The sequence below is a fragment of the Fopius arisanus genome, unplaced genomic scaffold (assembly GCF_000806365.1).
Source record: "Fopius arisanus strain USDA-PBARC FA_bdor unplaced genomic scaffold, ASM80636v1 scaffold00092, whole genome shotgun sequence".
NCBI lineage: Eukaryota > Metazoa > Arthropoda > Insecta > Hymenoptera > Braconidae > Fopius > Fopius arisanus.
The window spans coordinates 389762-414610 of record NW_011887831.1 but is presented as its reverse complement, the minus strand read 5'-3'; the positions used below and the strand labels follow the sequence as shown (position 1 = coordinate 414610).

Here is a 24849-nt window from a genome sequence, read left to right as displayed (position 1 = left end):
GAACATGACACTCGAGGAGCTATTCACTGAAATTCGAAAATTTGAAATTTTCGATAAAGTATCAGGGGAACATGAAGGTCGAGGAGCTATCCAGTTTTTAAATAATATTTCGAATGATTAGTCATTTACAAAAGAAAAAATTGGAATTATTTTGATAAAAAAAAAATGAATGCTGCTAGGATCGAAACCCTAGTCGTCCGCGTGGCAGGCAAGCACGTTACCGATTAAACAACGCGCTCATTATACAAATAAAGTTTCATTAGTAGTATATCTTCAATGCATTGAATAATTTTTTCCACTTGAAATTCCAAAATTATAATAATTTATTACATAATTTATGATATACCGGAAATATTTACTTCCACACACGATTATTATTGCAATTGCAATTATTTATTCTTCATGATTCAGACATTGGAAAAATTTTAACAGAACGATACAATAACGAATATGAAAGCTACTATTTCCCACACCAAAATTCCCAAAATAAGACTAAAAATTCCAATTCCAATTAATTTCAATTTGTTTTATTACATCTCAATAAAAAATACATAATTAAATCTATTTAGTCTTGAACTTCTTCTTAAATTTCTCTCGTCCCCCGAAGCTCTTCCTCTTTCCAGATTGAACCTGAAACAAGTCCTTATCAGGTTCCTCGCCAACCTCCTCCCTGTAGTACTGAGCATCATCTTCAGCTTCCTGAGCTCTCTCCTTATCCAGGTCCACCCTCTCCACATCGCTTCTCCTCTTGGACTTTGCCCTGTGCTCCTCCCTTGCCTTCTCCTTGGCCTGTTTGTTCTCCCTCTGTAGTTTCTTCCTGGCCTCTTTGATCCTCCTCTTCTGTTCGCGAATCTTCTCGATCTTCAGTTTCTCCTCCTCAGTTTTGTGGACGACCTCGTGGAATAGGACAACCCCATCGAGCAGTCCCTCCTCGATCTTCATGAGCTGAAGGGATAACCTGGGACCCAATTCGTACAGCTTGATCGCGCTGTTGTTGTCCTGGAGATTTCCACGTGAGGACAATTTGTGGGGTAGTACTACTGAGTTTGAGGGATCGTCCTCGGCCTCGCTGTCTGATACTGGTGTCTTCGTCAGGAAGTCCTCGTAATTTTGACAGCTGGATAAATTCGGAATCTTCGCCTGGACAAGCTTTTTCACACCTTTGGACAGACCTAGTGGCACTACCTTGATGGCGTAGTGACGGAGGTCTATTGATTTTGTTTCTGCGTTGTAGTTCAGGCAGACGCACCTGCGGATTGTATTGAGGTTCACTGTCCTCAGGTTTATCGTTGGGAACATGTTCTGGAAGGTCGAGGCCATGAGTTTCATGTGCATTCCCTCGCCACTGAAATTATTCAGGACAACCAGGGGCGAGTGCTTGAAGATCTCGTCGAAGACCATCTGCTTTTTGCTCGAAGATATCACGTCTCTGGAGAGGGTGAAATTGTGGATTTTGAAGGTGAGGGTGGGACCTCGGGGCAGTCTTCCGAGTTTCAGGTACATTCCCACGTCTGTTCGACTGAAGATGCACATGTGGCTTACGTGGAGGACCCCTGCTACGGAGACAAAGTCCTTTATCGAATTCTTCTTTCGCTCTTTTAATGCTGATGCTGTAAATGGCTCCATTATTTTTCTGAAGTCCTTTGTCAGCTCGATTATGTGCTCACCAGGTAGTCCTCTGTGGATGACGAATGAGTGAGGGGCTCGGACTATTGTCTCTGGTTCCGCTGAATCCACTTGTTTATTTTTTTTCACACATCGGCCCTGGAGAATTAAAAAATTGTAAAAAAGTGATTCCTGGAGTCTTGGGGTTAACAGAAATTTTCGGGAATCGATAGGAAACTTGTACAGAATTCCCATCATCTCAAGAATTTTGTAGATAAAACATCTGATCTATATTTTTTGGGAGAAAAAAGTTACTTTTTAATAAAATTGAATTCAAATTCAAGAAATTCAATTAATCAATTGTTAATTTCCCTTTTAAACAATGAAGAAAACCTTCAAAAAATCATTAATATCAATTATTGCTAATTAATAATATTGAAATTGATAAATATTAATCCTAAAAAATTCGATTTTAATATTGTGAACGCCTGGATATCAACAAACAACGAAAACTCCATAAAACAATAAAGAAGTAATGAATAATTAAAATAAATTAATAAAACCTCATAATCGAATTAACCATAAATAAAAAATGTCTCACTTTTTTGCTCCTCCCCATAATTGTATAATTAATCAACAAAAGAAAAACTGACAACTCCCAGGATCTCAGATTGTCCCACAACACGTGTGAATCACGTCTTCTAGGTTATGCACCAGATTGTTAATTAACAAAAATGCCAGAAGGGGCGTGTATGTCCCATGTTTTGGTGGATCTGATGCACTTGGAGCACTACGTCAAATAGTGTCTGGGAATAAATCGCAATTGACAAAAGGTACAAAGATTCAGGTTCACCCGAGGGAGTGTCGATTACCTGCAGCATCTCCTGGAGGAAACTCCATCATTTTGATGATTGAGTGGAGTGAACGAAGAGCTGGACGACACCTTAAATAATAAATCACCTCATTCAACAGATTACGATTATCATCATGGCATTGACAAATGTCTTGTTGATAAGCCAAATTGCAGGATACGTTGTTGCCCTCATCCTGTCCCTCTGCATCTTTGTACCGATAAGTCTTCATCAGTACGAGTTCAAGTAATTATTCAATTATTAAGTTTTAAACTCCTTCTCCACGTATTTTTTTTTCTTTTATATATAATTAAATCCACAGATTAATTTCAATTTTCGTAATGGAGGATAACCAAATATTTGAAATTTCCAGGGGTCACTGCCTCCTGTTCTCCACTGGTATCTGGCGTGAAACTGATGGACAATTTGCTGTGCAATGGGCATCGGCAGCTTATTGCCATTACACGTCCTTCGTTGGACTGCAGCTCCTGGTGACATCAATTATTCAAATATACGGATTATCAATGCTGATGTACAAGGACGAAGACAGCTCCTTCCTGTCAGCCTTCATCGACGTCGTCGTCTCGATTGTCACGACCATAATCACCCTGGTGAATGCTATAATTATCACCCTGGGCTTCATGACCTGGTGTGGATGCATGACAAAGCGTTTTCCATCTTGTGAACAGGCAGCTGGCAATGACATCGACAAGGCTGATGGCATTGACACGTCAGGATTTCACATCGAGCTGGGGGTAGCCCAATTCGGCGCCTGGAGCAGTCTCTCTATCTGGGTGGGACTCAGTGTTTTTGCTGTTCTCAAATTGCTGAGGTATCATCAGCTGGAGAACATGAAGGTTTCCATGTACAGGGAGAGGCAGAGGCTCATCGGAGCTAATGACAATTCCACTTCGGTTCAGGAAATCAGTTAAGAATGTCCGGAGGACTCTGAAAATGAGTTTCGGGTTAAGGAATCATTGGAATAATTCTTTTACCTAAATTATTTCAGTAATTAATTAATTAATTATTAACGGATTAATTGATTTAATTATTTGATATGTTGATTTGGTCTAATCAATCGATTTCAGCTGAGTATATGAAATTATTAACCGGTAATTAAATAGGAGTGGCTACTGAAATTAATTAACGCATAGCTGTTAATTTAATTGATTAGCTAATTATTATTAATGGAGTAGTAGTATAATTTTTGAGGAATTCGGGGGTCGAGTTTGCATTGAAAAGAAAAATGTTACGTTTTGAATTTTGTCGCATATTTTTTATTCGTAGGATAAATATTTAGAGGATAGTTTTATCATTATTTTTTTATAAATTTTTCCGACCTCATTACAATTACTCAGGCATTAATCCTCTGCGCTAGTTGCGTTAAAAATTCTTCGAGTTATATTTTCAAAATAATCATATTCTGGATTAAGTATATCCACGCTACAATTTTATAATAATCTATTGAACAAATTATAAAACAGCTGGCAGTATTAACAGCTCCTCTATTTAATAATTATATATACATATCCAATACTATATTTCAATTTTTCTTATTGATTAAGAAGAATTATGAACTGGTGACGAGTGAAAATGGAAATTCACATTGAGAAAAAAATTTTTGTCGTCATCTTCTATTGAAAAAAAAAAGATTTTATTCCAGATGAATCGAGTATTCTAATTTACTATATGAAAAACAAAATTTACAAGTTAATTAATGATTTACGTAATTGATAAATAAATTATATTTCATAAAAATCAAGAATTTCATTAGTAGTCATGGGAATAAGTGAATGATTTAAACTTCATGAAAAGAACCGCCAAAACTTCTGCGCAGCTCTCACCAATGACAGCCTTGACTACCAGATGATTTGACAACAAATCGAGCCAAGAGCCCAAGAGGTCATGTTCCATTGTTTATCACCGATTCCTTCGTTTAATTTATTTGATTTATCGACTGGAGAATGTCTGACACCCAGAGGAATCCCTCCATGGCATCATTGGACCAGAAATCGAACGACAATCCCGAAGATCACGACGACAATCAGACAGACTCTTCCCAGGCATATCAAATTCGTCCTCAGCTCTCCGACAAGTAAGTCAGCCGTAAACTCCTGGTGTAAAAACATCTCCGAAGATTTCCTCAGGATTAATTACTTAGAAGTGGAATTTAAGCTGAAAATCTGTCGCAGGTTCAAGCCCCAGGTGGTGAAGGAAGTGATTCATGACATTCTCCATGATTACCTGGCCACGAAGAGCTACACCGTGGACGAGGTCAACAAGTGGAGCAAGAGCATTGCTGATGCCATCAGGAACAAAGTCAAAGGTGAATTCACTAGCAAAATCATAAACTCACATATTTTCATCTCGTGGAGGCGAGTTTGTGGGCGATATCTAAGAATTCAGGGAACCTACCGAATTTTTTGTAGAATAATTTTTTATAGAAAAAGATGAGAGCTGCAAAAAGGGTATCAATAAAAAAAATCAGTATCTTTTTCCAGTTTCGAGATATTCGATGAAAAGCGGTGATGAAAAAATGTACTTGTCATTTTGCAGTGGAATTTTGCGGAGAATTTATTGTTTTTTTTTTCAGGAAAAATTGATAATGAATAAATGATTGCTTGCAGAATTGAACTATCCACAGTACAGATACGTGGTGAATGTCGTTTTGGGTGAGCACAAGGGTGCAGGTGTGAAAATGGGGACGAGATGTATCTGGGATGCTGAGGCTGATAGTTATGCCCACGAAAGCTTCAAAAATGACACGATGTTCTGTGTTGCCTGTGTCTACGCTGTTTTTTATTACTGAGAAAGTCTGACTTGTCGCAAGACTATTTACCTCTTATGATGAGTGATGAGAGCTCAGCCAATTGTTCAACGACTGAGTGGATTAAAAAAAATTCTCAAACTCCTGGGGATCAAATTCTCCAATTTCTTCACAAACTCAATTCTCTACTTTTCGTACAATTACATTATTTATTTCTTATAAAGTATTTTTTTCGTTGACGTTCATCACTTCTGTATAAAAACGTTCTAGTATTAATTAAAGAAGTAATTACGTGGGCTGCTGAGATAATGAGATTGATTCTTATTTATTGTTATCGATAATTTAAGAGCAATGTACAAAAAAAAATAAGTTGATCTGTTTTTGCATGAATTAAAAATATTCGAAGGACATCTGTTTAAATTTTTTCAAATTTTTTACAAATTGAGTGAAAAATTATTTATTCAATTAGCAAAACGTTGCAATTACATTTATTACATATTCACACCATTTACCCTTCACACTTAAAATTGATTAGAAAAGTTTTAGAAGCAGTTGTTCAATGATACTTTTTACAGAAATGATTATTTTAATCAATTTACAATCACGGTAGTGTAAAAGTAAGAAAAGAGGATTCAGCGAGTCGTCAGGACTTGATATCTGACGTTTTTCCCAGTTCGAAGCTCATGAATTCGTTTGCAGTGCCTCAATACCGTCATGAGATTTAATTTTGATTTATCGAGTTTTGCTTTGATCTCCCGCTGATAATCCTCAGCAGTGAAGAAGTAAATTTTCTCTAGAAATAACGATAAATCCACAATATATTCAATTAATTAAATTATTTACAATTAAAAAATTAATCATCACCCAAAATTGAAATAAAAATACAAAACTATTATAATTTATGGATTACAATTATAATTATTATATTATTATATTATTATATTTTTAACCTTTTCCTGCGCCCTTGACATCGCTCTCCTCTTTCTTAAACTGCAAGTAGAGATCCAACTCGCCCTTCTTCCTGGCGCCAATTTTCCCCAAGTCAAGTAGACTGTACTTGGCCTTCATGACCTGATTAATTATCCCCACGAATGCATTGACAGTGTCCAGGGTCTGCCGGCCAATCATGTACTTCGGGATCTTCTGGAACTCCTCCTGGGTGAGTGGATCGATGCTGTAGGTATCCTCAGCCTCTCTGAAGAGGGCCTTCCTACAGTCCTTTATCTCAGTAATCGCCATGTCATTGGTGATAAGATTTGCCTCAGGCTGTTTCACCTCGGAGGTCTTCTTTAATTTTATTATCGGGGCCTTGCTCTCTTGGGGCTGAGACCTAGCAAAGTGCTCCACCAACCTCGGGGGCACGTTATTGCTCATGTGGATGATCTTCTTGTCGAGCTCCGTGAACAGAGAAATCAGTTCCTGTGGAAGAAATTCTGTTATTATTTCTGGATTTGAATGGATTCTGGGAATTTTCAAATTTTCACTTTGCAGACGATGCTCTGGTTCTTCATTTTCTCCAGGGCTTGCGTCATGCTGAAAAGCCCCTTTTGTATTATTTCGATGTCCTGCTGGGCCTCGAGGAGAGCCTCTCTCAATCCCTCTTTATCTGCAACAATTTATTGTTAATGACAATTAATTATGGAATTGGAAATTTTTCAAGGTTGAATTTGAGATGACATACTCTGGAGGAACACCGTGACCGTCTGCAGCTGCTTCATCACCTGCAATTGCTTCTCCATGACTTCTTCTAAATTTTGAATCGATGCCATGACTCAATCAACTGTAATTAATAAAATTCCTTCAATTCATTCGAATGCACACGCAACAATGAATTTATAATTATAACTGAAATAAAAATCAACATTAAAATTACAACTCAATTAAACAATCATTATTATTTTTCAACAACAAAACTAAATAATTAAAAATTGAATTAAATATCGAGAAATCCCTTAATTACCCATTAATCAACCGACTCAATATTTGAATGAACAACTTGTTTTTCGAGGTTATGCGGTTTTAAAATCGGCAAAAAAAGTCCAAGATGTCTGGAGTAGGGAAAAAATTATTCTGAAATATTGCAAAAGGTAAATCAATTCCTCAAATATATAACAACATATAAAAAATATATGAAAAATATATAAAAATCCAATTAACCTTTCAGCCGTGTAAATATACCGCTTAAATTCAAAACTAAAGAGGATTGACTAAAGTCGAGGCTCAGTTCTGGGGGTTCGAGTGACCCCACCGGCAAGAGAGAGATTTTTTGAGAAGATCATTTTTGAAAATTTCGAATTTTTCGATTCCAGTGAATACCTCCTGAATTGTCATCCTCCCCTGATACTTTTTTAAAAATTTTGAATTTTCAAATGTCCGTGAATACCTCCTCCATTTTCATGGTCCCAAATTTTCAAAAATGTGTCAGAGGGGAGCATGTGGCGCTATCTGTCCCTGGGGTTGGGACTTCTGGAGATGAGATACATCGGGGTGCCTCAAGAAGAAGCGAAGACTCTCTGATTAGTCTATCCTCTGTGTTGCCAACTCAGCCGAGTTTTTTCTCCATCGGCGATTTGTCTGGGGCATGTGTAAATATTGGTACATATTGTTTTACATACGTGTTAATACCTCCGAGGAATTCATCAATTAAAACCACTGAATTAATTGAGAGAATTCGAGTTCCATCGTCTCCTGGGGTAGTTTAAAATGAACTCATTCAAGTGTGGTTTAGTGACGTGTCTGGTGATGATGATCATCGATGTCCAGGGTATCATGTTCTACCTGGAGGCTAACGGGCGAAAATGCCTGAGAGAAGAACTTCAGGCACAGACTTTTCTCAGTGGGGAATATCAGGCGTCAGATGTACCTGGCCAGAGGGTAGATTACGTGGTGAGTTGGTGACGTTTCCTGGGTATTTATGCAGGTTAGGGGGACATCTGGAGACGATGAAATGACACCCTAACAAATCCTAGACGAAAATCTTAAATCTAAATCCTGAGAATTTCATTTTATTCAGTAAAAAAATCGATTTAGAATCAATTCTTACAGCTCTTCCGGAATATCTCCGAATCTAGCGGAAACAGCGAAATCTCCTCAGGAACCTATTTGCAGAGTGGACAGAGACCTACAAAAAAAAAACGGATCAATGAAAATTTTTGTGTCACCACTAGATTCGGAGATATTCCGAAAAAAATGAGCGAGTGAAATAGTCGACTGTTTCTCTTTATCTTTTCTGGGTTGAATTTAATTTATTCATCTGATATTTCGAAATTATTTGCTTGCGTCGAGGTCAGTCTGGGTGATGCCTTCCGCTGGTAATTCTTATCATTATTATTTCTTTTTAATTGGAATGAAATCATTTTTTTCACAGGTTAAAGATTCGAAGGGCAGTATTCTATCACAAAAGGATGATTTTCCACATGGAAAACTCTGGAAATTCTCATTCATCACTGATACCCCCGACTCCTTTGAAATTTGCTTCGTATCGCATGTTCCTCCACGTGAGTAATTAATTCTGGAGTAAAAAATTGATTGCCAAACATTTTTTTATCAATGAAAATATCTCTATGTTCCTGTGATTTCGAGATATCCCGTGAAAACTCGACGCGAAAAAATTCAATTCTTATAATTTATCAATTGTCAACAGATTTAACAAATTGATCGATTAATTTACCACTCGTTTGTTTCTTATTTCTAGATCAACGAGGAATGAAGCAAGAAATCACCCTGAATATGAAGCACGGAGTCGAGGCGAAGAGTTACGAAGCTGTGAGTACAAAATTAATCGTCAAATTTTGCAGTAAAATATTTTCATCCATCAAATATTTGAACTAGTCTCCAATGGTTTAACGTTTTTTTATTTTATCTTTTATGTGAACTTGTTTGGGCGGGACAGATGGTAAATCGAATTTATGAATTAACTTTGATTGTTCCACGTTTTGTTTTACCCCACACATCAAACAGTTTCATTTGACAGCTTCTGTAATTCAATAAATAAACAATTCAACGAGAAAATATCAGTGCATTTGCTTTGAATATCCAGACACTAATTAATTAATTGGATTCACCCTTAGATTAATTCATTAACAGACTTGCTAGATTTTTTACTGATGGATCACGGGGTCGGCAAGTTATTTCATTTTCTCATTACTGACAGGTCGGTGAGGCAGCGAAATTAAAGCCCATCGAAGTGGAATTGAAACGTCTGGAGGATTTATCAGAAACAATTGTTCAGGACTTCGCGAGAATGCGACAGAACGAAGAGCAGATGAGAGATACGAATGGTAAAAAAATATTTCTGACAATTTATCCCCCTAATTATTTCACTTCAAGCAGAACGTAAATAATTCAATAATAATCTGCAGAGAATATTATTTTGGAATTGGGAAAAATCGAAATTTAATTTGTAGTGATGAATAATTGATTTTGTTACAGAGACAACGAACACACGTGTTCTCTATTTTAGTATATTTTCGATGTGCTGTTTACTGGGTCTTGCCACTTGGCAGGTATTCTACCTGAGGAGTTTCTTCAGAGCCAAAAAATTAATCGAGTGAACGAGTCATCTCTTCCAAGTGTACATGTGGGTCTGTGTGTGCCTGTGGTAAAAAAAAAAAGAACATTGATGATCACGAAGTGTACAATAATCCAAAACCTATTTTTGCCAGAGTGAAGACATCGGGTTGTCGAGTTGTACGAACGTTATTTCAATTCCGCTTGAATTTTTCATGTCATCTTTTTTTAATGTGAAATAAAAACAATGAAATTACTATTTAATTGAAATAAATTAATGAGAAATGAGTAATGAAGAGGGAGTGTGACGAGTCGACTGCCCGTTTTTCACGGATATCTCGAGATCTGATGGAGATATTGAAATTTTTATTCCGACCTTTTTTGTGGAGTGAAATGAGAGATACGAAAAATATTTCACGAACATTTCGCTAGCTCTTGTAGATTCCGAGATATTTTGTAAAGAAGTAATCGATTTTTTGTCTTATGTCTCTTCAGTCAGGACCTTCTCCTAGAACTGGTGGAGGGAAATAAAGAGAATTTGAGTATATGAAGAGTAAAATAAGTTTAATAATTAATACGCATGTGGTTTCATCTCATGTTCTAAACGGACATCTCAATCTGTACAATATCTCCCCATAAAGTTACAATTTCATCACCCGAAGAAAATAAATCAATAAATCTCGACGATTAATTCTTTATCTATAAAATCATTCGATTTAAAATGATAATAATCAGGATAATCTGGAGCGTGTAAACTTTAACTCGTCATTATTTTCGGATTGACCACAGGGGATCGAGTTGACTCAGTGGATCCACTGGTTTAACTCTATCAGTCTTATCATCAGTATCAGATGTTTTCGGTTTAATCTGGCTTGCTGTCTCATTACTCTGTCTCGTTATACCACCGACTCCTAAATTATGAAGAAAATCGTCAGACGGATGACAGTGTTTAACATTTTTTCCTTTACCCTTTAAACTGTCAAATCCATCGAACGTCGATCTCGTCGATGATAAAATCCCTCCTGCAGCATAAATATTACGAAATTTTCAATTATAAATAAATCACCACTCAACACTTCAATCCAATTAATCAATAATCATAATTACGAATTAGAAACTCAATGATTAAATAATACCTTTTAAATCCTCTTGAAAAATAAGAATGATTAAACAAAAATAATTGAAAATAATATAAATTATCAAAATGAGAAATTTATTTCAATTATCGTAATTACGAAATGATAAACAACATTATTATTATCATCATCAATAATAGGTATAAAGTATTTAAATCGTGGAAAAATAAATAATTCAATTCTAAAATAATATAAACAATTGAAATTGTTTGAAATTTATTTAAAATTGTAATAAAAAGAACTTACGCTTCATGAGGCTGTCCTGAGCATAATAAAGTACCATGCGATACCCAAAGATCAGTGAATCTCTATGAATGAGGCACTTTCGGTACTTGACGAGTGTTGACAAGACAAGAGGCACATCAACGATACCATGACCAGCTCGTACATGGCAAACAGCAGTGGCAGCGAGTAAAAATAGTCCACTGAGTGATCCCCCAGTGATGCAGTGGACAACGATGGGTTTGGGGCAGTGTCTCAATGCCTGTTCAGACATGATATCAGTGGCAAATGACAGAAAAGTGCCAGGACTGCTTGGAAATCCCCCAGACGGCCACGATGAATACTGCATGTGAACAATGATCTTCTCAGTTCTCTCCCTGGTATTGAAGACAGCGATAACACGCCTGATGTAACTGGAGTGATTCGTCAGGGTTTTAAGTCGAAGCGTGAAGTTGCCGATGGAGAGGGGCTCACTGGGCCAGTAGATCTCCTGGGGTGTCAGCTGATCGTCACTGCAGAGGCAGGCTATTACCTCACTGCCCTGCTCCCAGATCATACCCCAGAATGCCTCGATTGTGCCCTCCAGGGGTGCCTGAGTGACGATAAACATCGGTGTCCACTGGGTGAGATCCTTCACGTGGGAGGCGTTGATGTAGTCCGAGTTACCCTCCCCCAGCTTCACTCTCGTCGAGTCATATGGTATCCACTCGGGGCTCCTGTTCTCACCTGTGTGCATCCCTGCTGCAGTGAATCCCTGCCTCTTTGACTCCCTCTCCTCGAAATCCCTGATCTCCCTCCACTTGTTCTCCAAATTCGTCGAGCCACTCAGGGTCTTCACTGTAAGACTGTCAACGAATTTCTCGTACTTCTCGATTTCAGTTATGAATTTTTGGAGGACCACGGGATCACCTAGGGGATCCTTCTTCGGTTGGACGTCGTTGTACCACGTGTCCCAGACAATCTGCAGATTCTCGTGTTTCTCGTCCTGAAATGGACGTTCCTCTTTATTCACTGAATCGCTCTCCTTCATTTCTTCCTGAATTTTCTCCTCTTTAACATGCTTCGGCATCTCTGATGTCTGAATTTCAGGCACCAGCGGTGCATGATTTATCGTTATATCGAGCTCTGCGAGAAGATCCAGATTCGATTTTTCAGGGACTGGTTGAGAATACCCATGGGATCTCTTTGTTCCTTCCTTCTGCGTGAGTGCCTGATCTGGTATTGGACTCGATGGTGTTTGATTGCTCACCTGATCAATCACCTCGTCGTGTGCCTGATTATGCGAGCCCTGATCAGGCGTATATCCATATAACGCCTGATTAATATGCGGTGTTCCCTGATTACTCACTCCTGCTGGTTGATTGTAATTATGAGGTACCTGATTACTCCCCTGAACTTTCTGCGACTGATAATAATCCTTATCCTCACCATTCTGCTGATTAATTCCGCCATTCGAGTATGGCGATGAAGTTAAATGAGTGATGGCTGCATTATTAGCACTCGTGTAATGCGAATTAACCTGATTATTTGAGCCATCTGCTAGCGTAATCTGCACCTGCGGCGCCTGAATCTGCTGTGAATAACCTGAACTGTACTGATAAATACCAGATGTAGAGTCGTACGAGTATCCAGGATGTCCCTGATAAGAATCCGTGTGCCCTTGCCATCCACCCCCTGAATTATATGCCTGCGAGTAATTCGGGTACATCTGCACTGAACCCTGATGCCCCTGAATCGAGTAACTCTGGTAATTTTGTGTGGGTGCATATGCACCCGTTGATTTGGCGTGACTTTGAATAATAGTATCAGATGGCTTCGAGTAGTTGGCCGTGATGTTTGTCGTGGTAACCTGATTGTAGCCCTGAACGTACCCTGAGTAATTCGAGGGCTGAGTCGCCTGGGGCGTTTGACCGACTGCTGACACCATCTGTTTGTAGTATCCCATCTGATCACCTACCATTCCTGAATTTCCATAGTGAGCTGAACTCCCTGAAATTCCGGGAACAGCAACAGTCCCGTATCCCTGACCCCCGTAATCCCTCGGTGAATTCACCTGTGGATAGACATAGCCCTCTCTGTTGTCGGGTACTGTAGGGTGTACCTGTGCCTGAGGAATAACAGGTGTCGGCTGAACGTGAGCCTGAGGTGTCGCAGGGATTGGCTGAACCTGTGCCTGAGGGGTCACAGCCACCTCAGGCCTGGTTGGTCCAGGTGGTACATGACCAGGCGACTGATTGACAATTGTCAGGGATTTCTGATCACCTGTTTGCATTCCGGCACCTGCTGCCTGATAATAACCCTGATAATCCTGAGCTTTCCCAGCAGAATAATCAGGGTATGGATAATTCGAATTGGGCACAGGCTGGTGAGATCCAGGCGGATATCCTGGTGCTTGAGATGCCTGATAATCTCCCTCACCCTTGAAATTAGCATAGCCTGCGTACAGGGCGCTGTCACTAGCCACTTCAGTAGGAGTTGTACCTGCCTGATGGTACATGTTATCAGAATTTGTTGTTATCGATCTGGGTAGGCCCTGACTTGAGTCGAAACCCGAGGAATACGAATAGGTATTTACCTGAGGATTAACCTGAGGGCTCACCTGATTAATCTGATAATAACCCTGATTGGAATAATGAAATCCCTGATAGCCCTGATATCCCTGCTCCTGATACTTAACATCAGAATTGGTAGGAGGATTAGGCACAGGTGTGCCTGAAGATAACGTATGAGTATTAGGCTGAACTGAAACAACAGGAATTTGCTGTTTTCCCTCGAACTGATAATAATTAGAAGTCATGGGATTTGTCTTCATGCGATTCATTAGGTGATCACGCAGTTTCATTCCTGATCCCGAGGCCTTTTTATCCCCAGGACTAATTGAATTTTCATCTGTATAAACCTGTGGCTTCTCATTCCTCGCCATAATCTGCTCTCGCTCCTCCTCCTGGACTCGACACGTGCTCTTCACCCTCTGGAGGAGTTTTGTTACATTGACCTCGAGCTTTCTGTAGAATTCCAGGCCCTTGGAGGATTTGGACATGAGATCCTCGTAGGCGTCGTATGAGGTAATCAGGGATGATATCGTCATGTCTCGACGTTTCAGAATTTCATCCACTGATTTTCTTGTTTCAGCTGTCCTGGCGTAGGCGTCAGTCAGGGCTGTTAGGATATTGTCCTGGGCTGCTAGATTCTTCTCGATGAGATCAACCAGTGACTGATGTTTCTCGAGTTGCTCGGAGAAGAGGGCATCGAGGGGAACAGACTCAGCAGTAGCTGTTACCAGTAGTCTCGTGAGATTGTCCTGGGATATTGACTCCCTCAGTTTAGCATGTAGATCACTCCTCTGCCTCTGCATCTCCTCGACCTTGGCCAGAATTCTCTTCAGCTCTCGTACATTACCCCTGTCGCTCTCGCTCCCTGACGCCGAATCCCTCTCTTGTTTTACAGTGGGAATGCTCGATGAGAGATCACTCAGGGGCTGGCACAGGGCCTGTAGATTATTCAGGTGAAGTGCCATCGCCCTGTGGAGAGCCTGATTGCTCTCAGATGCCTTGGTGTGTGCCTCCTCGTACTTCTTGGCTTCCCTCGTGAGATCTGTGGCGACGATTGAGGGGGGCCTCTTACCCATTGCCTCCTGGTACTGTCTCTCCTTCATCTCCTCCTCCCTCAAAATCTTGCCGATCTCCTTCAGCATCGTCTCGACGTCTCCATACGTTATCGATAATTTACTCATCATATCCTCCAGATCTCGGATGGCATCTGGTTTTGCATTGAGGGCTGCACATCGTTCCACCAGCTCCTCAGGCAGTTCTAGGATCTCATCAGAGCTATTCTGGACATCAGGATCCCACAGGCTCAAGTGCTGAAGCTTCAGGCTCGACAGGTACGTCTCCAGAATTTGATCTTTCTCCTCGATCTTTCCACCCACTGAGCGCAAAATTTTTGCCTTCTCCTCGGAGTACAGGGAACTCGCCTCGTGCACCTGCATTGGCACCAGACGGGCGAAGATGTCTGGCCCTGAGATCTCCGGGTCGTTGACATTGAAGGACATACCCTTCACCAGTGATGCACCATTGACGGACGGCAGTAAATCCTTCTCTGGGATCTCCTCATGGTAGATGAACTCGTTCTCGTTTTTTGCTGCCTTTCTTTTGCCCTCGATCACGTCGTTTGTGAACACCAGTGCCTCCTCGATTGCATCCTTCTCTGTGGGAATACCTGTGATACCTCCAGCACCTTTGGCTGATGTGTGCAATCCTCTGGATGTATTGAGAGCAGTGAGAGCTGCGTTGTAGAATGCCACACGTTCCCCCATTTTCTGCTGCTCCTCAGCAGCCAAACCCTGATATAAATAAGTAACAGACATGTGGTAGGAGCGTTTGAATTTAACGTAGTTCTTCCAGGATTTGTATATCTTCGATCCCACGGTTTCACCGATGGGACTCTCGTCGTTGTTGGTGGGCTCCAGGGTGCGGAGGGCTACGTTATAATAATCCACAATCTGCTTTGCCACTTTGGCTACTATCGTGGGTTTTCTGTTGTCCAGCATGCTCTTCTCCAGGATGCACTCCTGGGCCTGGGCTAGCGACAACTGGTGCATGAATCTCATAAGGTCTGAGCTCATGTCAACACCTGGTAGCTGTGAGTTGCTCTGGAGATGTTCGAATGCCCAGGCTGCGCACTGAAAGTGAGAGCACGCCATTTTCATACCGTCTGCTGATGTTCTCTCGGTTTTACTCCCCAATTGGCTGTGAATTGCACCGATATTGTACAGAATTGATATAAACTCGAAACGGATGTTGGGGAGGGTGAATACGAAGTTTGTGTAGGGATCCTTCCAGGAGAAGGGCACGGCTGCTACCTCGTCCTGACCCATTGGAAATCGAGACTGAACGAAGTGCAATTGGCAGTAGTATTTTTTCAAGACTGAACTCCCGGTCACTGCTATTGGCGGACGCACTGCCATTCCACGGAGATGTTCCAGCTGGTGAATCTCCTGGGAGTAGGACTCTGGGTCCTCGTTGTAGAAGTCTCGGATGTACTGGAGAAAGAAAAAATGGAGAGAAAATTATTTTAACAATTTTCAGAGGAAATGTTTTTCATGTGTAAATGACGCAGTAAATGAACAAGAACCAGATAATAAAATAATTAATCTTCGACGAAGAATTGCAATTTTCTAATAAATTACTCGAATGACAGAAGGGAAAAAAGAAGAAAAATCCGACGTAAACGAATGGAGAATGAAATCATGAGATTTTCGACAGCCCCTCGAAATCATGAGTTCATAAAAAAAATTCTCCCAAGAAAAACGTGTAATTTGGACATTTGCAAATTAAATTAAACAGATCAATAAAAAAAAATCCCCAATTACCTGTTTGAGTTTAACGAAAGTCGTGGCCTCAGGACTCACTCGGAGTTGAAATGACAACATGGGTAACCTCGGTACAGCCTCCATAATTACCGTATTCACCTTTTTAATGAAAAAAAAAAAAATTAAATCCTCTCTCAATACAACTCGTCACTCAATCCTCTTTGCTCCCCCGAATTCCGTGATAACAGCACAGAGTGACAATTGTTATAGCAATTTCACCACTGACATTTCTTCCCTCAAACAACTGCCACACAATAACGATAAATCGATTGTCCAGGGATCAATGGATCGAGTGTTCAATTACTCCAGAATTTTCGAGATGTGATTCTAATGTACAAATTGCAGTGGAACTGCCGAAATTCATCATTCTGCTTCGTTGCAATTGTCTGAAATCATCGGAGAATTGCTCCGAGGAATTTAATCAGTTCAGCCAATACTTTGACCGGAAAAAATTGAAAAATACCCTAGGGATGTCTAATTATACTTCTTGTTTGAAATTATCGAATAAACGGAATTAATTCAACTTTTTTAATTAATTTTTGGTAATTAGTATTCAGTAATCGGTCAAGCTCCAGTCCCTCCTGGCCCTCGTCTCCGAGGATTTTGAATTCTGGAGAATCGCGAGGGGTGTCTGGGGTTTTTTTCCGTCAATCTTCAGCTGTCAACTTCAGATTGAAGTCCGAAATACCAGAGGGAAGCAACACATCGTAAAAAAAAAAGAGTTGAATTCCTCGACTGCTGCATTTTCCTCGATCTTTCCACGAAGTGACACCCCCCAATTTGTTGTTTACTGTTTTTTGAATAATTTTTTTGCATCTTCCAATTGTTTTGGTCAGCATTTCTGCCTGTCTAACCCTCAAAACATCTTCAATACTTCACGGGTGAGTGCAGCTGGTTGTCAGGTAAAACTTTTGGAGGAAATTCCAATTATTTTTTGGTTGAACTAATTGTAAATAGCAAATATTCAATTGATTCTACTAAAAAAAATCATTCAAAATATTTCCAATATTTCATTTCATTCATTCATCCATTCAATTCGTTTTCATTTTCATTTAATTAAATTCGTTCGATTAATGATATTTCCTTTTTAAAAAAAAATTAATTTTCGATGAATAATTTAGAATAAATTCGCTGAATAATGAAATAATGATAAATGGTGTTCTAGATCTGTAATGATGTCAGTGGTTGGTGCACTGATCGGAGGATGTAGCAGTTAACGACTGGATAATTGAGATAAGGCCCCCACCCTCGAGCCAATGGATCCAGAGATATTGCACCCCAGAGCAATGAAGAGATCGCGAGTGCAGTGTAAACTGCGTGAGGATGACACCCTAAACCTGGAGGAGACCCTGCTGTCGTTCAACGGTCCGATCGGCCAGGAGCAGGCGTGGGCAGTCTGTCATCAAACAGCGAAATTTCTGTCCCAACTGCCCTCCGCTCGTCTCCAGGAGCTCCACAGTCTCAGTCAAATTCTCCTCCACAAAGATGGCCACGTACTCCTCGATCTGCCTGGGGTGGAGTACGTGTCCGAGAAGAAGGTCATCCTTTCTGTGGGTGTACTGATTTATCAGGCACTGGATTTTGGATTGGATCAAAGGGAGGAGAGACTTTTGGCTCTCGATCTCAAGGATCTCATGAATCTCATGGGGAGCTGCATTGAGGATTACGGGAGTGATGAGAGACTGCAGGAGACTGACGACGAGGGCATTGGCAGGGATTCCGAGGTCGAACTCGATGAGGATAATTCGTCGTACAGTGGTCATAATAACGATTATTGCACTTTGAAACATATTGTTCAGGTGAATTTCAATTAAGATATTAATATATTTAATATTGAAAAATATATTGAATAACATTGAAGAATAAACAATTAAATGAATGAATTTTCAGATTTGCAGACAGATTTTATGAAATTTTTGTTGTACATAGAAATTGCTCGTAGAATTTTAATAAATTTTTAATCATCGAATAATTGGGATTATTGTGGGTTTCAGGTTTGCGCCAGGCATATCCAGGGAACTGATGATCAGGCAGACAGTCATTATCGGGCTGTGATCAGGGCGTTTGTTCATGAAGCTCTGGAGCTCTCCCAGTTCCTCGAGAAAGTCGGTGGTGAGAGGTTCCAATCAAATCTCAGGAATCTCCCTAACAACGAACGCTATGGAGTGTCCTCCCAGCACCTGGACACTATGAATTTTGATGACTGGGTAAGAACAGGATTTTTATTAAATGTCAATTTCAAAAACTGAAGAAATATCGGTGTTGGGATATTATTTTACTCCATAATACGGCTATTTTTTTCACCAACTTTTATAATATTTTATATTTGTAATACTAACAGTTTAACTCTTCTTCTAATAATAAATGTGTTTTACCGTTGCCGTAGACTGACATTCGGATTTGGAGGGCTATTCAGGTACATTATTGATGCATGAATCATAAATTAAAACAATAGTTTCTCTTAAATCTATAATTTATCATTTTTTTCGTTCAATCCATTCATGAAAATTTCTATTATAAATAATTATAAATATTATAAATAATATAATTAAAATTGGCAGGCGAGATTCTGGGTGCAAGTGATCGGCGAGCTTCGTCACGGGATAAAACTGAAGAAAGTCGAGGAGAACCTGAAGAAACGAGGAAAAGTGAAAGATCGAGGGACTGAATTCGAATTGACACCTTACGAAATTCTGATGGACGATATCAAAGAGCGGAGATACAATTTGAGAAAAACATCTGGACCTGTTCGCAATGTGAGGAAAGACGCTCGTGCTGTCGTATTGGAATTCATCAGGAGTCGACCCCCTTTGAAGAAGGTGCACCCGAATTATAAAATCATCAAATTCAATTTTTTCTCAAAAATCATTGATTTAATTTAATTAATTCAATTTAATTAGCTACAAAAAATATTTTTACTGTTCTCCTGTTAAATCGATAGTTTCCGAGAAATTGGTGATTACCGAACAATCCGATATTGTCTTTAATTTTAAAAAACCTTTATTCGATAATTTTTGTTTCAGGCATCAGACAGGCAACTCCCGCCCCGAAAAAAAGAATCCACAATTCGGGAATTGCTTATGGAGAGCATAAAGAAACCCCCGAGACCTCTTCGCTCCTGCAGGGAGCGTCAACTCCAGGAGAAAAAACCGATAGGTGAGTAAAACTCCATTTAATTTCATCTAGCCACCTAAATTAACATAAATAAATATGAAAACTCTTTCTTTTATTCATTTTCAAGTATCAACAATTATTTTTTCTTCTCATTTAATTTGAACGAGACCTGAATTTGAAATAAAAATAATTTTCCTGCACGATTTTTCATTTTCATTGAGAAAATTTTGGAAATCAATTCAATTGAATTGAGGTAATCGTCCGAAAATTCGATTATCAATTGAAATTAAATGAAAATGTTGGTTTAATGTAATAAAAAAAAAATCGTATTTCCTGGATGAAAAAAACAAATCAGGTAGATGAATTTTCGAATATTTCAACCCCCACTTTTCCACACGTCCTGCATTAAACAGGTGTTCCTACCTCGCGCAGGCGTGACTTTGAATTCCTCCTGTAAGCTGGCAGTCGACCATCCCCAATGCCACCCTCATCCATCCCCTAGACTCGATCAATAATCGTGACTCCCGTGTAAGTAACGATAGTGGCGCTAAAAATAATGGCTGTGAGTGAAAATACGTCGGGCCGAAGTGATAAGATTCCCTGGACATTAGAATAAATCATCCCCAATAAGAATTCCTTGGAAGCCCCAGAGTAATGACGAGTTAATCGATAATTATCAATCTGAAATATCCATCGATCAATTGGCAAATGCATAACTCAGAATCCTCCGGGGGTGTAAATTAATAATTACCTGGTGGAGATCAGTGAAATGCTATTGGCAGTCGGGGGTGAGTCCAGGCGAATTGTCCTGGGTGAGGTGCCACCTGTTCAGGCAGCTCAGGAGCAGGAGCAGGAATCAGCGCAGGATGTGGCAGCACAATGGCGTCAGCCTGAGTGTCAGGGGTCAATGCCAGTGCCACAGCCACGTCCACGAGCTGGAAGAAATACCGAGGCGAAAACTCGGAATCGTAAGTCCCGTAGGAGACGATTTAAGGGGACAGGTAAATCATTTCATCGCATTTGGGTTTTTTTTTTTTCATTTCACTCACTAATGAATTGTTTTTACTCCCTCGGTCTCAGGATTTTCAGTGAGCATTCAAGCCCCAAAATGTTTTCCTGTTTTTCTCAAAATCCTGAATTTCCTGAATTTCTTATTAATTAATTTGAAAAAAAATTTAGGAATTACTGGACCTCGAGTGAACGAATACTGGAGTAAAATTAATATCAATCCAATTATCTTCGAATTGTTGCAGATCCCCAGGGTGCATCGACCCCCGAGCCATCCCAGGACTCATCGAAGCCGCCGAAGAAGCTGATTCCGGTGGACTTTGACCTGAAACTCGACGGCGAAGAGGATTCCGACTCCGACGACTCCGTCTACGCAGTGACACGTTTCGAGGACGACAAGGAGCCACCAGCTCACCAGTGCATCGACCGTGAAGACGACGACGAGGACAAGGGTTCGGCGAATCCCTGGAGGAAAACCGGTGGCCTCCGTCTGACGAGAAATGAGTATCACCGTTTCTGCGACGCACAACTTGAGTCGTACGACCTGGCGACCCAGTGCCCATCACGCCGAGCATCAGTGAGAAAACACAGAGGGCCGAGGAACATCGCCCCGTCGTTCATCCCTCTGGGTACATGCTCAGTGCCCCACTCTCGTCCGCAAAGTAGAATCAGTGGTGTAGGGGACAGCGTAAAGATGAGCCTATCACCATCTCCAAATATTTCTCCAAGTGTTAGCCCCAGACCGAGGGAGAGAACACTTTTAAAGTCCCACACAACAGTCGATCCTAATTACAATCCACCCCAGGAGAAGAAGCCCTCCCTGGGTGATATGCTTCTAGACGAGAGGCTATCCCTCACCCTTGAAGAGATTGTCCACATCAGGAGTGTCCTGACGAAGGCCGAGCTCGAGTCACTCCCCGTCGAGGGGCGCGTCAAGGAGGACGTGGAGAAGAGGAGGGTGTGCTTCCTCTGTCTTAAGACGAGATTTGGATTGCTTGGGCCCTGGGGCCAGAGGTGTAGACTCTGCGAGAGAACAGTCTGCGTGAAATGCTACTCGAAAATGCGCATTCCAACTGAGCATTTTGCTCATGTACCCGTGGTTCTGCTGTCACCGGGTATCCTCATGTCGCCAGGCTCGGAGGACTCCACCAGGGGATGGCCCAGACCTGGTGGTGCTGTTGGATCAGCTCCAGCGTCACCGGCTCATCGACGCAGGGAAGGAAATCTCAGCAATCAGTCGAATACACCACTGTCTACACCAAATCCTGCCACCCCTGCTGATGGTCTCACACCGAGGGACGAGAGCACTGACAGAATCAAGTATCCTAGGGTTGGGGGCAGTCCCAGCAGAATGACAACGAGTGCCACTGGCAGTCTTGGCGTTGGCACTGAGAGACTCGTTGCTGAGAGGATGAGGGGTGTTTCCATGGTTGTTTGTCATGACTGCAGGATCATGGTCATTCAGATCATTAAGAGCTCCAGAAGCACCAGAGCTACTATTCGCAACAATGTTATCTCACGACTTACACTGAATTTATCACCTGCGTATGTTTAAGGGAAAAAAATGGAAAATTCAAGACAGATTTTATTCTGGAAAAACCCCAAGGGAAAGTCAGGTTTTTTTTTCCTGGAAATTCTGTCCCCAGGGGAAAGTTGGACATTTATTCATTTTTTTGGGGAATTTGACCTCCAGGGGAAGGGAAAGATTCAGACATTTTTTTTGTTAGAGTTCAGTTGAGTTTCCGATGGGAAAAAAAGAAAAATGAAAAAAAAAAAAACATTAGTGATAATGATTCTAAGTTAGGGAGACAGTACAGGTAATTGTGACGTGGTGGTGGTAATATTTTTAGGATCTATGGGGCCCAAATCGTAAGTTTTTCGATTGTACACCTATCAAGACCGTCACAAGAGCATCTCCAGGATGAAATCAAGGGATATCTCGGGATGTAGGGGTTTTAAGAAAAAATGTGATAAGAAATTTTCGTTTGGAAATTCAGTTTCCCATGAAAATCCTCCCCAATGTTTTCTCCTAAATCAACTTACTACCGAGATAATCGAAGTTGAAATTTTCAATTAATTACGTTTTAGTAATTAAAAAAATGAAGGATTTCCTCGAGAATAAATTCAACTGCACGGGAATAAATATTTCTTCCAATCAAATAACTTTCATCTCGTGCAATGAGATTTATTCCAAATGTCAGGTCATGCTCGGTGATGTTTTTGGTGATAAATTTGATGAATTGGATAAAAAAATCGAATAAAATTTGTGTTTATCATTCGAATCGATCAAAAGTAGTTACTAATGATGGCCTAATAATTGGAACCTAGTGATTTAACGGAACACGTGACAAAAAAATTTATGTAAATAGGTAAATCGATTGAGATTTGAATAGTTAAGGGATTGTCGGCCTTGGAACCGAGCAATATGTCTTCAGCGTACAGTTAATCGCGCAAAATAATTTGCAATCAGTTGTAATAATTATCCAGAGTATGTGTAAATGATGATGCATGAGATTTTGATGTATCCCGTTGATTCGGTGATGAAGTCAATGAAACAGCTCAGAGAAGTGATCGAACAGTGAGAATTTATGATCCCTGGATTTATTTATTTCGACATTCCCTGGTGTTTCATCCAGAGGACGAGATTCTGGGCTTTTTCTCGGTGACAGCTGATCGATATATGGGCAGGCCCCAACGTATTTAATCTATTTATGTATATCGCCGTTGACTGAAAGTAGAAATCGAGGGGACAATAGGGCACAACCAATTTTCCAAATTTCATTCCGACATTCCAAATTCCAAAAAATTCCAAAGAAAGAATCTATTCCTGAATTATTGCTGTCGATATTTTCATTCAATCTCGAATACGTGGGGTGGATAGAACTTCAATAAAGATTGAATATAATTTTGATGAGAAAGATCAAATTTTTCTATTAAATTTTCTCACACTTTTGTGGATTATTTATAGAAAATTCGTTTTGCCACTTTCTCCCCTGAATATAGAGTAGGCGTATAGAAAATCGAATGAATATTATATACATAGTGTGGTACATTGAGATCTATGACTAGATATGTCATTTCGTTGGTTCATGAGTCATCATGTATTATATAAATATTATACATGTTAAAATAATAACAAATGTCTCACCAGTTGAGCTCAACACTGAATTATCACGGATTGATGAACAGGGATGGATTATTTTTTTTGTTTATGTTCACATTAGACTATTTATATGACTGATTTTGTGAGAGTCAACACTTTTTATTGTTTATTTCGGGTTTGGAGTAAGATGTTCAATTAAATTTTTCTAATTCAATCAATTAGCTAATGAGATAATTGCAAGAAATTTCACCTCTCAAACTCAAATGATTTTATTCAGTCCTTTGTTCCTAAGTTTGAATGATTTGTTGTCAGAATTCGTTTACTCGATTTGTTTTTGCTACTTGAATTTAATCAATTATTTATTTAAGAGCGATCGATCTCATTTGTTTGGCATTTTTACTTAATATCCGCAAATCACTTCGAGAATATCTGTAAACCCGGAGAATCTCGGTGTGAATTGTCCAATTATTTCCGATGGCTTGGCAATTATTGAATAGAAGCATCGAACTGTAAAATAAATCGAATAAAAATGCATAAATATTTAATGAAAAATGAAAAAATGAAGTTCTTCCTTCCTCGAGGGATCAATAAATCGAGCATCAGAGGTGATTAATAAATCCATTGAATTCCACTTTGAATGTTTATTCAAGTATTTAATCATCTCGAATCTAATTGTTGATAATAATAAACAGTTTACAGTTTATACCCTACGGTTACTGTGGGTATTCCTCCATTTGTTGTCAAAATTAAATAATTATTTCTCAAAGTAATACCTGCAATTAATTCGTCAGGAACAGTATTGATAATTATTTACAACTGTTCGATTATTGCGTCGTAACGAGGTGGATGATTGAAATCTGTAGTTACGATTGTTTTTTTTTTTTCTTGCAAGGCTACAGAATTTTTTAAATAATTAATCATCATCAATGCTGTCATCTAAATTTCACTCTCTGCCTACATAGTTGAGCTTGATCGCGCAGTAAGCGTACAATAGGATAAAGTTAATGAAATAAATTCTCCCTCGATTGTTTATTTTCTCCTCTATATTAAATAGTAAAATATATGGCGCGAGTTCGACAAACACAGGTAGCGTAATTAGAAAAATATTTATACAATAGTATAAAAAGAAAAATATCTACACGTAAAACGAATTGAGAAATATT

General features: G+C 39.7%; 7 protein-coding genes across 14 annotated transcripts; 4 read left to right on the top strand and 3 right to left on the bottom strand.

Moving 5' to 3' along the window:
- Window positions 1-505: 505 nt before the first annotated feature.
- ppan (Brix domain-containing protein peter pan) lies at window positions 506-2314 on the bottom strand. Of its 2 annotated transcripts, XM_011311798.1 has the most exons (3): window positions 2207-2314; window positions 1668-1764; window positions 506-1610 (listed from the first exon to the last, which is right to left on the bottom strand). In XM_011311798.1, the coding sequence occupies exons 1-3, from the start codon at window positions 2222-2224 to the stop codon at window positions 562-564; spliced, it is 1164 nt and encodes a 387-aa protein (XP_011310100.1). In that variant the 5' UTR covers window positions 2225-2314; the 3' UTR covers window positions 506-561. The 2 variants fall into 2 exon arrangements, with proteins under 2 accessions (XP_011310100.1, XP_011310099.1); XM_011311797.1 differs by having other exon boundaries at window positions 506-1764; window positions 2207-2313.
- A 61-nt stretch (window positions 2315-2375) lies between these two features.
- On the top strand, window positions 2376-3665 carry LOC105270691 (transmembrane protein 179). Its single transcript, XM_011311796.1, has 2 exons — window positions 2376-2702; window positions 2830-3665. The coding sequence occupies exons 1-2, from the start codon at window positions 2593-2595 to the stop codon at window positions 3386-3388; spliced, it is 669 nt and encodes a 222-aa protein (XP_011310098.1). The 5' UTR covers window positions 2376-2592; the 3' UTR covers window positions 3389-3665.
- A 1-nt stretch (window position 3666) lies between these two features.
- On the top strand, window positions 3667-5631 carry LOC105270689 (tctex1 domain-containing protein 2). Its single transcript, XM_011311795.1, has 3 exons — window positions 3667-4551; window positions 4649-4782; window positions 5084-5631. The coding sequence occupies exons 1-3, from the start codon at window positions 4421-4423 to the stop codon at window positions 5263-5265; spliced, it is 447 nt and encodes a 148-aa protein (XP_011310097.1). The 5' UTR covers window positions 3667-4420; the 3' UTR covers window positions 5266-5631.
- Window positions 5632-5664: 33 nt separating this feature from the next.
- Window positions 5665-7467, bottom strand: LOC105270688 (spindle and kinetochore-associated protein 1). 2 transcript variants are annotated; one of them, XM_011311793.1, is made up of 6 exons: window positions 7381-7467; window positions 7184-7293; window positions 6905-7003; window positions 6708-6829; window positions 6174-6642; window positions 5665-6016 (listed from the first exon to the last, which is right to left on the bottom strand). In XM_011311793.1, the coding sequence occupies exons 3-6, from the start codon at window positions 6990-6992 to the stop codon at window positions 5856-5858; spliced, it is 840 nt and encodes a 279-aa protein (XP_011310095.1). In that variant the 5' UTR covers window positions 6993-7003; window positions 7184-7293; window positions 7381-7467; the 3' UTR covers window positions 5665-5855. The 2 variants fall into 2 exon arrangements, with proteins under 2 accessions (XP_011310095.1, XP_011310096.1); XM_011311794.1 differs by lacking the exon at window positions 7184-7293.
- Window positions 7468-7732: 265 nt separating this feature from the next.
- bai (Transmembrane emp24 domain-containing protein bai) lies at window positions 7733-9996 on the top strand. 2 transcript variants are annotated; one of them, XM_011311788.1, is made up of 6 exons: window positions 7733-8109; window positions 8591-8720; window positions 8918-8988; window positions 9116-9118; window positions 9377-9503; window positions 9655-9996. In XM_011311788.1, the coding sequence occupies exons 1-6, from the start codon at window positions 7927-7929 to the stop codon at window positions 9774-9776; spliced, it is 636 nt and encodes a 211-aa protein (XP_011310090.1). In that variant the 5' UTR covers window positions 7733-7926; the 3' UTR covers window positions 9777-9996. The 2 variants fall into 2 exon arrangements, with proteins under 2 accessions (XP_011310090.1, XP_011310091.1); XM_011311789.1 differs by lacking the exon at window positions 9116-9118 and having other exon boundaries at window positions 7734-8109.
- On the bottom strand, window positions 9826-16834 carry mop (myopic). Of its 3 annotated transcripts, none has more exons than XM_011311791.1 (4): window positions 16462-16834; window positions 11115-16131; window positions 10701-10754; window positions 9826-10643 (listed from the first exon to the last, which is right to left on the bottom strand). In XM_011311791.1, the coding sequence occupies exons 1-4, from the start codon at window positions 16543-16545 to the stop codon at window positions 10501-10503; spliced, it is 5298 nt and encodes a 1765-aa protein (XP_011310093.1). In that variant the 5' UTR covers window positions 16546-16834; the 3' UTR covers window positions 9826-10500. The 3 variants fall into 3 exon arrangements, with proteins under 3 accessions (XP_011310093.1, XP_011310094.1, XP_011310092.1); XM_011311792.1 differs by having other exon boundaries at window positions 9826-10754; window positions 11115-13575; window positions 13690-16131; XM_011311790.1 differs by having other exon boundaries at window positions 9826-10754.
- A 320-nt stretch (window positions 16835-17154) lies between these two features.
- Window positions 17155-24201, top strand: spir (spire type actin nucleation factor). Of its 3 annotated transcripts, none has more exons than XM_011311785.1 (7): window positions 17155-17342; window positions 17627-18260; window positions 18456-18668; window positions 18848-18877; window positions 19023-19280; window positions 19485-19617; window positions 20829-24201. In XM_011311785.1, exons 2-7 carry the CDS (start codon window positions 17718-17720, stop codon window positions 22136-22138), a joined length of 2487 nt encoding a protein of 828 aa, XP_011310087.1. In that variant the 5' UTR covers window positions 17155-17342; window positions 17627-17717; the 3' UTR covers window positions 22139-24201. The 3 variants fall into 3 exon arrangements, with proteins under 3 accessions (XP_011310087.1, XP_011310086.1, XP_011310088.1); XM_011311784.1 differs by having other exon boundaries at window positions 17155-17363; XM_011311786.1 differs by lacking the exon at window positions 18848-18877 and having other exon boundaries at window positions 17155-17363.
- The last annotated feature ends 648 nt before the right edge of the window (window positions 24202-24849 follow it).

Bases quoted from the DNA above. Each gene is read 5' to 3' on its own strand.
- mop (XM_011311790.1), bottom strand. From the start codon at position 16,545: ATGGAGGCTGTACCGAGGTTACCCATGTTGTCATTTCAACTCCGAGTG. The intron at 16,132-16,461 runs GTAATTGGGGAT...TTCTTTCTCCAG, and splicing joins CTTTCGTTAAACTCAAACAG to TACATCCGAGACTTCTACAA. The intron at 10,755-11,114 runs GTAAGTTCTTTT...TTTATGCTGCAG, and splicing joins TCAGGACAGCCTCATGAAGC to GAGGGATTTTATCATCGACG.
- spir (XM_011311785.1), top strand. From the start codon at position 17,718: ATGGATCCAGAGATATTGCACCCCAGAGCAATGAAGAGATCGCGAGTG. The intron at 18,261-18,455 runs GTGAATTTCAAT...TGTGGGTTTCAG, and splicing joins CTTTGAAACATATTGTTCAG to GTTTGCGCCAGGCATATCCA. The intron at 19,618-20,828 runs GTGAGTAAAACT...GAATTGTTGCAG, and splicing joins CCAGGAGAAAAAACCGATAG to ATCCCCAGGGTGCATCGACC.
- LOC105270688 (XM_011311793.1), bottom strand. From the start codon at position 6,992: ATGGCATCGATTCAAAATTTAGAAGAAGTCATGGAGAAGCAATTGCAG. The intron at 6,830-6,904 runs GTATGTCATCTC...AAATTGTTGCAG, and splicing joins GGTCACGGTGTTCCTCCAGA to ATAAAGAGGGATTGAGAGAG. The intron at 6,643-6,707 runs GTGAAAATTTGA...TTTCTTCCACAG, and splicing joins ACCAGAGCATCGTCTGCAAA to GAACTGATTTCTCTGTTCAC.
- LOC105270689 (XM_011311795.1), top strand. From the start codon at position 4,421: ATGTCTGACACCCAGAGGAATCCCTCCATGGCATCATTGGACCAGAAA. The intron at 4,552-4,648 runs GTAAGTCAGCCG...AATCTGTCGCAG, and splicing joins CGTCCTCAGCTCTCCGACAA to GTTCAAGCCCCAGGTGGTGA. The intron at 4,783-5,083 runs GTGAATTCACTA...GATTGCTTGCAG, and splicing joins CATCAGGAACAAAGTCAAAG to AATTGAACTATCCACAGTAC.
- bai (XM_011311788.1), top strand. From the start codon at position 7,927: ATGAACTCATTCAAGTGTGGTTTAGTGACGTGTCTGGTGATGATGATC. The intron at 8,110-8,590 runs GTGAGTTGGTGA...TTTTTTTCACAG, and splicing joins GCCAGAGGGTAGATTACGTG to GTTAAAGATTCGAAGGGCAG. The intron at 9,504-9,654 runs GTAAAAAAATAT...ATTTTGTTACAG, and splicing joins GCAGATGAGAGATACGAATG to AGACAACGAACACACGTGTT.
- LOC105270691 (XM_011311796.1), top strand. From the start codon at position 2,593: ATGGCATTGACAAATGTCTTGTTGATAAGCCAAATTGCAGGATACGTT. The intron at 2,703-2,829 runs GTAATTATTCAA...TGAAATTTCCAG, and splicing joins CTTCATCAGTACGAGTTCAA to GGGTCACTGCCTCCTGTTCT.